The sequence below is a fragment of the Rhinichthys klamathensis genome, unplaced genomic scaffold, assembly GCF_029890125.1.
Source record: "Rhinichthys klamathensis goyatoka isolate OS25496 unplaced genomic scaffold, OSU_Roscu_1.1 h1tg000436l_1, whole genome shotgun sequence".
Taxonomy (NCBI): domain Eukaryota; kingdom Metazoa; phylum Chordata; class Actinopteri; order Cypriniformes; family Leuciscidae; genus Rhinichthys; species Rhinichthys klamathensis.
The window spans coordinates 1-14,741 of record NW_026606932.1 but is presented as its reverse complement, the minus strand read 5'-3'; the positions used below and the strand labels follow the sequence as shown (position 1 = coordinate 14,741).

At 39.9% G+C, this 14,741-nt stretch overlaps 1 protein-coding gene across 1 annotated transcript; it reads right to left on the bottom strand.

Annotated features, from left to right (window-relative positions):
* Positions 1 to 1,757: 1,757 nt before the first annotated feature.
* On the bottom strand, positions 1,758 to 13,858 carry zfhx3a (zinc finger homeobox 3a). Its single transcript, XM_056235956.1, has 3 exons — positions 13,742 to 13,858; positions 4,654 to 9,966; positions 1,758 to 4,562 (listed from the first exon to the last, which is right to left on the bottom strand). Exons 1-3 carry the CDS (start codon positions 13,836 to 13,838, stop codon positions 3,247 to 3,249), a joined length of 6,726 nt encoding a protein of 2,241 aa, XP_056091931.1. The 5' UTR covers positions 13,839 to 13,858; the 3' UTR covers positions 1,758 to 3,246.
* Between the last annotated feature and the right edge of the window lie 883 nt (positions 13,859 to 14,741).

The window sequence follows — 14,741 nt, the reverse complement described above, 5'->3', positions numbered from 1 at the left end:
AATCAACCAATCAAATGGTCCCGTGCACTAGGTTCGTTGATTGTGTAATTGAAGCGGCCCATTATTCCCATTTAACACATTTTTTTCTTAAAACATCTTCCAAACATTTTATTTTGGCTAAGGGTGGGGAGATGTTGACATTGTACTATGTTATGTAGGCCTAGTTGATTATTAACACGACATTCTATAAAATAAAAAGTAAAAAATACTGCTTGTAGGCCTATTTGGTAAACCACCCACATTACTATTGTGACAACTATAAGAAAAAGTAGAATGATTGTTTCACTTACCCATCCTGATTGGAATACTTAATCCTGATTGGTCAGTCCCTGACTCACTGGTGAGTCAAACGTTTCTGAATAAAGATTATGGCATGGAAACACTGGTGGTCAATATGGCAAAAATAAACCTCTTCTTTATGATACAAGACTGATCCTGATAACCCTGTTGGCATTAATTGCGATAATGACCAGTTGACTCTACATTATCTCCTAAATATCCCTTCAATCACACCCAATTTGTGAGAATGTTTTTGTAAAAAACAGCTTGTTTAAAAACAAACATTTTCATTAACATTACATATACCAACATTGAGAACTTCTAGCTTCCCTGTTGGGAAGATTATTTGCAGAGTATAAGGCATAATCCTCTCACATAAAGTAAATAGACAACATATTTTTCCTTTTCTGAACCCAGTGCATGACATATTGAGCACAAGCCAACACTGATATCAATGCAGTCTCTTGCTAATACACATGAACTTGAATCTCAGTTTGAACTTTAGCTGCATTGATTTTGTCTCGTTTAACCTCCATTGATTTCTAGTGCTTTGGCTGATTGCCCGTCTCCTTTACACTGCCTCAGCAGAGTAGGGTGCATGCAATCAGATTAAGGACATAGCAGAAACGCACATGATCAAATCACAGAACTTTGATCACTACAAATTTGGTGTGGATTTTCAGTGAAAATATGTTATTTGCAACCTTCAATTTGTCAGACAGGGGAGTCAAAAAAATATTTCAAAAAGACAGATTGCCTGGCCGCTCCGAGGACCATACAGAGACATGCCAAATTATTAAAAGGAAACAGATTTTATTCACTTTGAATGCTTGTATATAAGAGGACAGGAGACATTAGCCCAGTGAGTCACATGAATAAACACAAGTGCATCATGAACGTACATTATTTGGCGATCGCTACAGTAATAACATTTCCAGGAGCACGCAGAGAAAACAGTCTCTCACAGAAGGTCCAGACTCAGGAGTGAGAGAATACGTTACAGTGAGTCCCCTTAGAAGCAGAATACAACAACAACAAAAAGAAAAGAAAACAATCAATTCAAATGACAAATGTGATATTTGGAATGCAAACTTTGTATAAATATATCATCATTGGTTTTCAACATTGGTTGGCTAAGAGGAGAACATAATGTAGTTCATGGAGAGTCACAGTCTTCACAGTCATGTGTGGACAGAACTGCGGTGGAACAGGGACAGGGTTTGTGGCTACTGACGGTCGTCATTAAAGCTTCAGCAAAATCAAGCATGCATCTTAGTACAAACCTACATTAGCAGCACACTCTATTTCCTCAACAATTAGACCCAGTACATTTAGTAGAACAAACAATAAGAAATGAAATCAGAAGAGATAACCAGACAAAAAGGCCAGACACAGAAAAGCAAACCATGTGAGTTCACCTCTATAATACAAACTACAATGGCTGCACAACAGTGCTGTCCCATATCCTCAGAGTAAGCTTTCTGTTTTGTTTTTTATTTTTGGTTCTCTGGTTGTTTCATAAATGAGGTCACAAATGTTCTAATAAGTTAGCTAAAACAGTATTCTCATACAGTAGCTGGCTCCATCATCTAAAAAGATTTCCATTCTTTAAAAACAGTAATATTTTCTAAAGTATAAAGTTTTTTGTATGCACCAATGGTAAGACTACTTTATCTTTGGATTTTCCATTAAAGCAATACTGTAAGTTATTATTGTTTCATAATAGCGTCATTGTTATTATTGTTAGTCATGGCAAGTGCAGAAATGTTAAGAAACAAAATTACTGTGTACTGAAGGAAAAATTAAAAACTACTGCCTTAGGTGAAATTACAGTATTGAAGGCAACAGAAGAAAAAATAAAAATAAGTGCACAATCGAAATGCTCTGTTTAAAAGACAACAAAAATAGAAAATATCTTATAGATGTGCATCGATCTAATTCATACACAGATAGGGTCTTTCAACTTGGCTCAGTGCAGGAGAGGAGGTTGGTTGTACAGTGGCAATTTTCAACAGCATTGGAGGGTAAATGCTATGTTTTAACATGAGCATGGCTAAAAAGCCTCAAGTGTCTTTGACTGGGACAATACAAAAGTTAAATATACAAGTCATTTGTTTTAAACCTACCATACAATTAAGTCATCTGAATTCAACAATCTACGCAACACCAAAATGTTCATACATTTATCTATCATTAACACAGAATGTTTTTGTCAATTTAAAAAAAAAAAAAAAAAAAAAAAAAAATTATATTTTTCCACAATTTACAACGGTCTGCAATACGCTTTGTGTCTGGACAAATACATGTCCGTGAAAAAAAAAGTGAACATCTACTAGCTTAGTTTCAGGACTTTGAATACAAATCAGAATTGTACGTTTTCATTCATTACACATTTCTTTTGGGCTTAATATATTTTCTATTGGTATGTCTTGTAACAGAACAAAATTGAGAGCTGTTGACCTGAGAGAAGACAACATCAAAAAACATTACATCACTTCATTAAGCCAATAATATAATATTTTAACACTTGACAGGGCAAAAAAATAGTGTGGGTGTTTTATGGGTGTCTGTTAAAACTTACACGTTATAAACAGACTTTTGGTTAGTTAAGTAATCATGAAACCATCTCAGGTTCTTCACCAGTCTTTAGCTGTGCACCCTTTAGTTTCAAAACAGTTTACATATACTCAAGTTTTTGTTAAAAACCAGCATATTGAAATGGAAAAAAACATTCTACTGACACTTGTTTTTGGTTACAAGCACTGGTAATGCAAGTTGGATCCTACAGGATTCAGTCCTTTTAAAACAGTCTGCCAAACTAGCTCTGGGTCATATCTTTCCCCCAGGGTAATCTACAGTGGAGACATTTTGTTTTACTTTCCTCTTGTTAGTTTTTATTCCATGGAGTCTTTTCTGAGGCTTCAAAGCCATAAAAACAAGTGTTATCAAACCTCTTGCTCCAATATATTATGTCGAGTATTGTCCCTCCTCTGACTCGTTGCCGTCGCAACGCCCATCCACAGAGTCTATTGGTTTTGTGTGACATGTCTTTGCAAGGCTTGTCAGGCTTGAGGTAACATTTGAAGGTGAAAGAACATGATGTGAGTGAGAAGCCTGTGAGCTTTGGGAAGCCTCAGGTAAAGCTGAAGTCAGGATTGAGCTTTGGAGATGTCTACTGGTCTGGTCAGAACTGGTTGGGGTAGGGATGGAGGTTTCAGAAGGAGTACCTAAAGAAGACTGGGCCATTGAAGAGGATCTCTGTTCACTGGATGGATTTGACTGAGAGGTAGATGAGGGACTGATGTGAGGTAATTGAGAAGCATGCTCTTTGGCATTCAGTCTCTCTGCCACTCTTTGTCTGTGCTGAGGGAACTCAAGATGTTTGATGAGCTCTGCATTCCCAGTGAGAGACACCTCACAGGCGAGACAGTCATAAAGATGACCATCCTTGCCTTCTGTTTTACACTCTGTTTTGGAAACAATACAGTGGCTTAGAAGAAAGTTGTTATTCACATCTGGCTGCTTAGTGTTGACAGAGTTTATGAAGGGGGAATCTGTGCCATTGAGTGTGCCTTGCTTCTTGTCACGTTTGGATGAAATGGTGTCCTCTGCATGGAGGCGAGCAGAGATTTGGCTAGGTTTTGGTTTCTCTGGTAGCTGAACTAACTGTTTCTGTTGTTGCAGCTGCAGTCTTTGTTGCATCAGTGCACCCTGCAGATTTTGTTGATATTGCTGGAGAATGGAGCCCGGGGACAGCCCCATTAGAGCCTGTGGCAAGACTGGACCATATGGGAACATGCTTTCCATGCCAAACATGGGCTGCAGGAGGCCTCCAGGCATAGGTGTGGGAATATGGGCAGAAAAAAGTGGAGGGAAGCCAGGCATCAGACAGGGCAGGAGAGAACTAGGGAGCAGAGCAGCTTGGTCAGTTTTCATTGCTGCATGAAGTATTTGTAGCTGAGTTGGGTCTATGGCATATTCCCTTCCAGTATTTGGAGTAGATACTGTTGGTCTGGAAGAGTCTGACTTCTCTTTACTGTTGCAAGAAGAGTTTGCACGAGTAGCATTTCCCAATGGAGAACTGTCAAGCTTGTGTGTGGGAATCCTGTTACTTCTAGTGTCATTTTCTTTGGGTAACTGAAGTTCTTGTTCTGTGGTCTTTGGGGTCAAGACAGAGTTGGTTGTGCTAACTACATCTTTGTCATCCATAGCTGATATGGCAGAAGAGGACGTCATGGTTGGCTTGCGGGTCAGCTCATTTACAGGAGGGTCACTGGCACCTTCTACGATAATGAATTAAGAAAAAAAGCATGGATTACAAAAGATCAGAATTTTAAGTAAATTAATTAAAAACAAAGTGTAGGTTAGACATACCTGTTTTTATGGAAGAAAAACCATCAGTCATTTTGCAGTTACCACCTCGTATGCTTTTAGTGTTCTGTGTCTGCAGACTTGAGTACATTGGAGACTGGTTCAGACACTGAAGGGCAGTTTGGTTGAGGCCTACTGAGCTCAGTATAGCTTGTGGTTGGACAAGTCCCAGAGCATCACTTGTTTTTTTTAGATGATCCACCTCTTGTTGAGCCATCAGCTGTCGAGCAGATACTGAACCCAAATATTCCTTGTCCCTCTTCCTCTGGCCACCTAGAGCCTCCTTAACTTTAGCAAGATGTTGCTGGGAGAAGACATGGTCACGAATAGACAAGCAGCCACTGTATTTAACAGAGCAAAGAGTGCATTCAGTCTTAGGTCTATCAATAGAAGTACTCTCTGTACCAAACTGCTTTGCAAGGCTAAGCTTCGCCTTTTTCTCCTTGGCACGAGCATTCTGAAACCACACCTGAACCACCCTCTTGGCAAGTCCAATGTCATTGCCCAAGGCTTCACACTCGAGCATTGTTGGGGTTTTATAGTCACTAAAGCAGGCTTTGAGCACTTTCACCTGCAGATTGCTCATTTGAGTGCGGTAGCGTTTTTGGCTATATCTGTCATCAAAGCTCTGACTATTGGAGCTACCAGGGCATGGTGAAGCTGGATCAGCCAGGCTGGAATTTTCACTGTAATCTAAGACTAAATCATTATCAAAATCTTTAGCATTAAAGCTCATTGCAGGGCTAACCAATCCAGAAGACATCTTTTCATCACTTTCAGAAGAAGCCCCCCTCTCAGTGCTGGGAGACATGTGGTCGATACTGCCATGTTTACCCTCTAGAGAGTCATTTCCTTCATCAGTTGTATGGTCATGGGTCGTGTTTGTGTTAGCCTCACAGTTATTCAGCATGCTCTGTTCAAAAGTCTGATAAACTGACATGGAAGGCATCTCAAAATCTTCCATACTCTCACCTTTTATAGGTTTTGGGCTCAGACGCTGCTGATGTGAAGACAGGTCCATGCTTTTGCACGTGGGAGAATCTGCATCATCAGTGGAGCTCAAAAACTGAGAATAATTGGCAAAATCAAAGAGATCAGATTTAATTTGAGAACTTTCCTGGTCTTGAGTCATACTAGATATTGCCATACTATACCCTGCATTCCTTGCTTCATGCCAGTGACGTGAACGTATGTGAGCAGCAAGAGCAGTCTGTGCTTTAAAGAGAGCTCGACAGAATGGGCAACGACGATGGATATGAGATGGTCCCAATGCCCGGAACTGGCCTTTCCTCTCACGAGCTCGAGTGTTCTGGAACCAGACTTGAACTACTCTTTTCTTAAGTCCGACCTCGTTAGAGATATGGTCAAGCATCTTGCGTGTTGGATTGGAGTCTAAAAGGTATTTCTGATACAAAACCTCTAGTTGCTCTGGTGTTATGGTGGTCCTCATACGTTTGTCTCGCTGGGGTTCCTCCCCATTATTTTCCCAATCATTCTCCATAGAACTGGTTCCTGCTTTCTCCTCAAGTTTCCTCTTTAGAGAGTTTATTGTTGAATCTGGAATGGTTGTCACTGCTGGTGGATTTGCCACTATCTGGGAAATTGTTCCTGAAAGCAGATGCCTTGCAAGTAGGGGATTAGCAGGGTCAAACAGCATAAGAGGCATGTCTATAGGGCGGTCGAGGAACTGTGGGCTGGGAAAGTAACTTTGGGTAAGGAAGTGCATTTGCTGGTGCTCTTGCCAATGTTCAAAAGAGGGGAAGCTCAATTTACACTGGATGCAGTGGTAAGGGCTCATATCCTGAGCTGGTTTCTGTTGCAGTTGTTGCTCAGATGAAGGAATCTCTAAAGGACTACAAATCTTTTGGGAGCTCTGTGATGGAGTTGGTTTTGTTTCAGACGTGCAGGAAACCTGTTGTTGTTTAGGAGGAGAATGAGAGTGAATCTCTGTGCTTACATTTTGGTTCTCCTCACAGAGAGGCCTTGGCTGCTGCATTCTGTTCTCTAATTCCTCAAACTCAGTGTTGATACTAACAGCCTGTTTAGGGTCAGAGGATACTTCATTTGCTTGTTTAAGCTCTCTAGAAAGACTTGTTGTGTGCATATGCTCAGAATCAGTGGACTTCACATTAGTACTAGAACCAGATGAACTGGAGGGGCTTGAGCAACAATTTGCTTGTGTAAAACAAGAGGGTCCAGATATTGGACTATGACACTCAGTCTTAGAATCCATTGAAGTGTCATTCTGATCGTTCTGCATTTCCTCCTCCTCATCTTTGTAACACTGCATTTTCTGGTGATTAATTAGATCAAAAATGCGTTGAAAGACTATGTTGCATTTCTTACACTGGAAATTGTTGTTGGAAGTACGAAAGTAGCGGTCATTAGATAGGTCTCTGCGTTCACTATCCTTCCCTCCCTCTCCTTGGTTCTCATAGTTCTTCCGAGCTTTTTGTCTGGAATTTTGAAACCATACCACAATCACACGGGTGGAAAGATTAAGGAGGTTGGACAGTTGCTCAAACTCATCATCTTTGGGGTATGCATTGGCATCAAAAAAATCCTGCAGTAATCTTAGCTGATAGTCAGTAAACCTGGTTCTTGAGGACCTCCTACCCCCATAAAATTCTTGTCTTAGTGGTTCAGGAGACGGTGGTCTAGAATCCACCTTTACATCTTCCAGTGTTGTGATGGGAGGGTTACTAAAGTTATATGGAGAATCCTTGTTGCGCTGGCGTTCTTTGAATAGAGTGTTCCGAAACCAATGCTTTATGACTTTATGTGGCAAACCAGATTTGTTGGCCATCTCATGGATTTGGTCCTCGTTCGGAGAATTGTTGATATCAAAATACTGACGCAGGATTACAAGCTGATCATCCGTGATTCTGGTTCGAGGTCTTTTACTTTGCTGCTGTAACATTGATGGAGTTAACTGTTGTTGATAAAGCTGTGTCAAATCAGAACTCAAACCGGCCTCCACTGGGGGCAGATGGACAGGGCCCTGATGAGTTAAAGCTTGCAAAGGTATGGGGGGGATTAGAAGTGGGGGGAAGAGAGGAAGTTCCATGGGTAAGGGAATTTGAGCTAATGGAGTCTTAACTTGAGAATTGGAGACAGTAGCAGGAGTAGAACTGAGTGTAGAAACAGGAACAATTGGTTGCACTGGTTGTTGCTGTTGTGGTTGCTGCACTGAAGGGTTGGAAATCATAGGTGGTGTAGGAGAAGGGGATGAGACTGGAGAAGCCTCTGGAGTTTTAGGTCTCAATGGAAACAGTTTGTCATATTTCTCCCTGTAGTCTTTGGCAAATTTCTCCAATGACTTGATAGGGAATACGGAATGATGAATCTGCTCTTTATGGCTCTTCAGAATCAGTGCATTTGAAAAAAGCTTCCCACAGGACTCACACTCTAGCTTCTCCATGCCTTCTGAATGATCCACCTCTTTGGTGTCAGTCACATCCCCACCATTTGGTATCGCCTCAGTAATATTTTTCTGATATCGCTGCTTATTTTCATTGAATTGCATGACTAACTCAAAACCAATGTTTTCAAGCAAAGCATTTGAAGCATTCCCAGGGGCATCATGGGCTATTCTGGGTGGGAGAAACTCATCAAAACTCTTCCCACTGGTGGACATCTCTTTGTTTACATCTTCATTTTCTTGTGTTTTGGGATGATGTGTTTTTACTCCGATACCCACATTATCCATTTCTTTTGATCCTACATTACTGTTCAGTTCATCTGCATCCTTCTCACACTGTGGATCACTGGTCAGTTTTTGTTCATTAATTTCAGGATGAATTACAAGATCTTCATTTTGTTTTTGTTTAGAACAATATTTCGAGCCATCTTTTTCAGAAGACTCAGCAGTATCCTCATTTACAATAGGCTTTAATGTGCTTAAGTTTAGACCAGAGCCTGTAAGGTTCACCTCTGGATTCATGCGGAACTCTCCTCCTGGAATAAGAAAAGGAAGAAGCAATTGCTGTTGCTGCTGCACTGAAAGAAGAGCCTCTGTTGCCATAGGAAAAGGGTGTAAAAGTGCAGGATTGAATAAATGGGACTGAAGAAGAGCAGCGTTCTTTTGGAGCTCTTGCTGGAGATGGGCTTGAGCCTGGGCTAACTGCTGCTGCTGTTGTTGTTGTAATGACATCTGTTGTTGCTTGGTAGCTGAATCAATCATGTTTACCAACTTCTTCCTCATGTCAGATGTTGAAGGATGGTTGGTGTCTGGGTTTGCAGGTGTGCCATTGAGTTCAGTGTTTTGTTGGTGGCTTAGATCAGCATTGTTCATGGAAGTAGCAGGCTTCATGGTTGCAGGGGTGCTGGACAATGCCTTGCTTGGGGGAGGGCCAACAGATTCAGAACTAGAAGTGGATGTCTCAAGCTTGGATGCACGAGCTTTTGTCTGGTGCAAGACAGAACGCATATGGATCTCTAAGGTTGAACTCTGACTATATGCTACATTGCAAATACTACATTTAAATGGTTTGTGGTCTGCATTGTTGACAGGCTCTTGCAATCCAGTTGACGTGTCCTGCAGAGACCGTTTAAGTTTATGTAAGTGTGACACTGAGTTGTAGTGAACCAAGAGAATATTCTTCTGTGTGAAAGATTCCTTGCAAACAGTACATTTGAAAGGTCTCGATGGATCCAGAAATTTCTCCATTGTAATATTCGGGCCCTTTCTAAGTGGAAAAACAGGCTGCTTGGGGTCACATTCAGCATTATCTTTAACTGAACTTGAATCATTGTCTGTAGGACTAAGTTTTTTCTCCAAATCACATTCTTCATCATCTTTCATCTCAGTTTCTTCTGGTGATCCCTCCTCTTCACCAAATGTTTGGTCTGCAGAGATCAGGGTATCACCATTCATCATTAAACCACCATAAAGCTGCTGTATCTGGGTTTCACTTAGCTCCAGGTGGCTTGTCTCAAGGTGTTTCCGAAGGGCCTGCATTGTACGAAAACTGCGTTGACAGAGGCAGCATATGGTGGCAGCTCTGATAGCGTGGTACTGAGAATGCAGTTGCAACTTTTCAGGGGTTTTAAATGCTAGGCTGCACTGATTACACCGGTACTTGTAAATGTGGCGATCAGATATTGCCGTTTGAGATTTCTGGCTATGAAGCTGGTTGAAGTGTGTCTGGAGTGCACTTGAGGATGTAAAGACTTTGTTGCAGCCTTTCTGCCAACAAGGAAAAGCAGCATTGTTCTCCTTTGTGGATTCTGCATCCTCTGATGGTTGTTTATAGATTTTTGCTGCCTCCAAGTGAGGTGTGGTACCTCTCTCAGGTTCAGCATCAGTTGAAATTTCTAAAGAATAAACAGAAAAAGAATTGCTGTGAATACATAATGAAGCAAAATTAATTAGAACAATCATAGTTTAGTAATTTAACCAAGCACACATATTTATAAATCACCTTTGGACTACTTATTGAGTCAGATCCTAACTGTCAACCTTTTTTAACCCTTTGATGCATACGCTATGCAAACCCCTTCTACAGTAATGCACACATGAATGACCCATCTATGCAAGCTTGATAAAACAAAAGAATAAAGAAACCTTTTTGTTAAAATAACCAACTTCGCAGTTATTTAGATCAACACATTTACTGTAACACTTGAAATATGTTTATTGGCCACTTTGTCACACATAACACGCATAAAACCGATAACACTGAAATTGAACTGTAGTTTAGTGCAACTGTAGTGAATTGTGGTGAATGTGACTGAATGAAAAAAAACTGACAAAATAAAATCACACGGGTACAGCGTGTCTTAAATTGCCATCTCAGTGGTTACATGTCTCACAAATGACAACTACACGTTTGTGCTCCTTGCACACGAGCCTGGTGCACTCTTCGATTGGCCCTTCTGCTGATGTCCTCCTGTGGCCGGGTGGTGGGTGCGTTTTGTTTTTTTAAAAATTGTTACATTTATATAGCGCTTTTGTCTGAACTCAAAGTGCTTTACATGGAAGCGGGGGATCTCCTCAACCACCACCAATGTGCAGCATCCACCTGGATGATGCGACAGCAGCCAGTGCACCAGAACGCCACCAGAGTGGTAAAACCAATCAGTGTATATTTGGATGATTAGGAGGCCATGATGATGGACAGAGGCCAATGGGCAAATTTGGCCAGGATGCCGGGGTTAAACCCCTACTCTTTTACCGAACGACATCCTGGGATTTTTTGGAGGTGCCCTCCAAGCGCCTCTTCATATGGGACATGACAAGCTCCTCGACCATGCAGCTCCTTGATGAATAGCCGTCGTGCACTGGTCACACCACCATGTAATCAGGAGGGTGTTGTGCAGTGAAGTTGGTGTAGGCATTGAGGGTGGCAACATCCAGCACATTGTAGTATTGGATAATTTCTGGTTTCTTAACACTGTTATCATCCACTTTTTTTCATCATGCATGGTGCTCAGGATGACAACAGCCTTTCCCTTCTTCGACACATAGCTTAGTCATGTTACCATTGAATCCAAATTCTGAGCTATGCTTCGCCCTCAATTTGGATGGCTTCATCATGACAGGCGGTATGTCTGGCTTGTTCTGGGGAAGAGTCCACTGACAGACGTAAAGGGTGACCGATAGCATTGATTTATGACAACAAATAAAAATGACGAAATATGGAGATACAAGGTTTCCACCCGACAGTGACAATATATACTTGTAGCCAGAGGCGGCGCCAGGGGGGGTCTTGGGGGGTCTCAAGACCCTCCCAAAAAATGCTTTGACCCCCCATTTGACCCCCCACCCCCTTCCTGATTAAAAGAAATATATATCCGGGATAAATATTTAAAAATGTTTATCTTCAAACTACGCAGAACAATAATAATTAATAATTTATTCGACATACAAAATATATAAACATAAGAATCACGTTCCCTCTAAGCTGCGCGCGTGCGCGGTCGTGCACTTCTGATGCCGCGGCCGCGCAGAAAAGAATAATATGCCACGCGAGGACTGACGCGAAATGTGTGGGGAAATCCATTTGATTGTATGTGAGAAATAATTGCAGTGCTCAAACTGGTGAGTGCAGTTAACATGTTTCAAAGAAAGAGAATGATGTGAGCGCGTGTGATTGGCAGTGAGTCGTGTGTGCGGACCAAATATCTCAATACGAGAGGCGACGAGAAACGCAAAGACATGTGAAATAAAATCACAATATCATGTTTTAAAGAAGAGTGGTTTGATTAAAGTGGTGGAAATAACGGATGATGGACACAGAACGGTAACAATTACACACCCACCCGCGTGCAAACTCAAAATACATCATTAGTTTACATAGATTTAAATAGTTTCAGGCATGGTTAGATTAGGCTACTATAAAAGAGTTCACATATTGACTTTTCTTGAAAATATTTAGCTATTAGATCTAGCTATTTACAGTAAATGCTTCAGTTTGTTTTCATATTATAATAATATAATATGAAAACAAATTGAAGCATTTAAACTATCACTTCAAATACTTCAATTCATTTTTTTATATTATATTATATTATATTGGGCATATATTTTATTATATTATAAGCCTAAATAAAGAATCTCACAAGGGTATTGTTTAGGGCTCATTGCCATTAAAAAGTTTGAAACCCCCTGCTAAAAAAAATTTAGGCTAGGAAATTCATAAGCTATAAACAATCATTTAACTTTGATGGTTTAATGCTGCCTGTACAATTAATTGACTGTACAAAAACACTTTATGGTTTTCCTAAACCATCTCAGTGTAACAGCTTAATTTTCTTTTATAATATATTATATTATTGTAAAGAATTGAACTGTCCTGCAGAAGATTTTGTAAATAATTTTTCATAGGATTTCTTAGTATAGACTGGAAACAGAGGACACCGAGGAATTGGAGGATGAGGAGGATACTATTTTGTAAATATGTTTTCTGTCATGGGTGTGGCTATGGCAATTAAAGTTCGAGCATATTGTTTGCAAACTGCAATTGATTAATTAATTAAAAACAAAAAACCGTCGGTGTGTGAATGGGTGAATGTGAGGCAATATGTAAAGCGCTTTGGTGGCCATTGGGTCTGTGAAAGCGCTATATAAATGCAGTCCATTTAGCATTTACCATTTGTTAAGTAGCAGCAATATGCAGTTATTAGCCGTGTCCACTGTATTTTTTGTTGGTTTTCATGAGACCCCCCTTGAAATGACCAGGACCCCCCATTGCCCCCCCAATCAAAATTGTCTGGAGCCGCCACTGCTTGTAGCTATATATAATAAAGTTCTATTTCAACTTTTATTTTGTTGACCTAGCTAACATTAGATAGAATATGTCAACAGCAAGCTAGCTAATAGTATTAGACATGTTTCTCTTTCTCACTAGTAATTGATTTCAAGGTCAAGGTAACCTTAGTCTAAACGTTCAAATATTATATCAAGTTGTCTTTCACAAAATATCAAATATTTTCTGTGACAAAAAAATTATAAAATAAGACGTACATGCATGAAATATACAAAAGCAGCCGTGTTGAGTTGTGAAATGTGTGGCAGGTGAATAGTTTTCTGCAGTAAATATGTTCCTACTATTTACAAATATCAAAGGTTCCCATATGGGTCATTTTTGACCCATGTGTGTAAAATTGATGTAGAAATACAAAAACTGTGTTTGTTTATAAAGTAAGTAAGGAAAAATAAACATAATGCTTTGTGGAAATCAAAAACAAGATATTTAATGAATACCTGGATTAATAAATTATAAAATACATTTCTTTTAAAGATTTCGCAAAGAAACACTAAGCCATGATTGAAATAACATAGGGAATGAATACGGGTCATTTTAGACCCATGTTGTGCATTAGAAGGGCAGTGAGACAAAAACGATTTTTATTCCAAAAGTAAGAAAGGAAAATTTAAAATAAGGATTTGTAATGATCTAAAACAAGTTAATTGAGGAATACCTGGAATACTGAATGATGAAATTAATTTCTTGCAAAGATGTAGAAAATGAAAACCCAGTCGGGTCACTTTAGACCCATGTTGTGCATCAAAGGGTTAAAATTATGAAAAATAAAGGACCATGCTTAACCTAGATTTAAAAATATATATATATATATTTATACTAACCATCCAGTCTCTTTGTTTCATTAGCATTTATCAGCTGTGTATCCGAGTTGTGCACAGGTAAAAACATCTTCTCTGGCAGCACATCTGAAGCAATCATCTGATCACAAGGGAACAAAGAAATCATAATAGGTTTGATAAATCCATTTTGTGGATTAATTAATCCACAAAAATCTCATTATTAAGTCATTTGATTGTTATCTCTGAAAATGATTGGTCATTATGCTGTGTTCCTGCTACGTGTGCATTAACGATGCATTGTGCAAGAGAATAGACCCTTAACTTCAGAAGGCAAAATGGAATCGCAGTCATGAACCAACACTTAAAGCAGTTCAAAGGTTAAGTATGAATGGAAGCCCTCTTTGGTCCATGACAACACAATTAGCTAACTTTGGATGTAAAAAAGCCACTTTACTTATCTTCCTCTCCTTCTTTCCTCCTGTACCCACTCAAATTTAAAATGTGTAAATCAATGCAACTTTAAGGGGGAGAGGGAGGGATGAACAACCAAACAAAATGGCTGCTATTTCCATCACAAAGCACACCATTTCAGGAAAGTGCTGTATTGAAGGGACACAAAGCAGCACACAAGTCCTCTTCAAGGTCACATTTAATTTAGAACATAATTACCAGGCATGGTTCATAACGAAAATCACCTAGCACTGGCTCAGAACTAATGAAGCACAATTATTTTCATTACTGTATTTCAGTTCAGCTGGGGAAGGGGAGAGGAACGGCAAGTGCCGAAGAGAGAAATCAAGAGAGATGGCAGAACAGAGGGCAAGGAAGACCAAGAAAGATAGGAGAGGGGAGAACACATGAAATGGAAAGACAGACAGAAAAGCCTTTTACGCAAGAAAAAGCACTCAGCGCAAGCTGACTGAATTGGCAAAAAATGTCCAACCTTTCAGAAACAGTGAGGCATGTCTGCTTCGGGTTCAAACAAGCTCTGGGTGCATTAGTATCAATTTATATTCTGCAGATAAAAAAGCTAATTTTAATA

Excerpts from the sequence above, each read along its gene's own strand:
- zfhx3a (XM_056235956.1), bottom strand. The coding sequence starts at position 13,838 with ATGATTGCTTCAGATGTGCTGCCAGAGAAGATGTTTTTACCTGTGCAC. Across the intron at positions 9,967-13,741 it reads TGAAACAAAGAGACTGGATG|AAATTTCAACTGATGCTGAA; the intron begins GTTAGTATAAAT and ends TTTATTCTTTAG. Across the intron at positions 4,563-4,653 it reads TTTTTCTTCCATAAAAACAG|AAGGTGCCAGTGACCCTCCT; the intron begins GTATGTCTAACC and ends TCATTATCGTAG.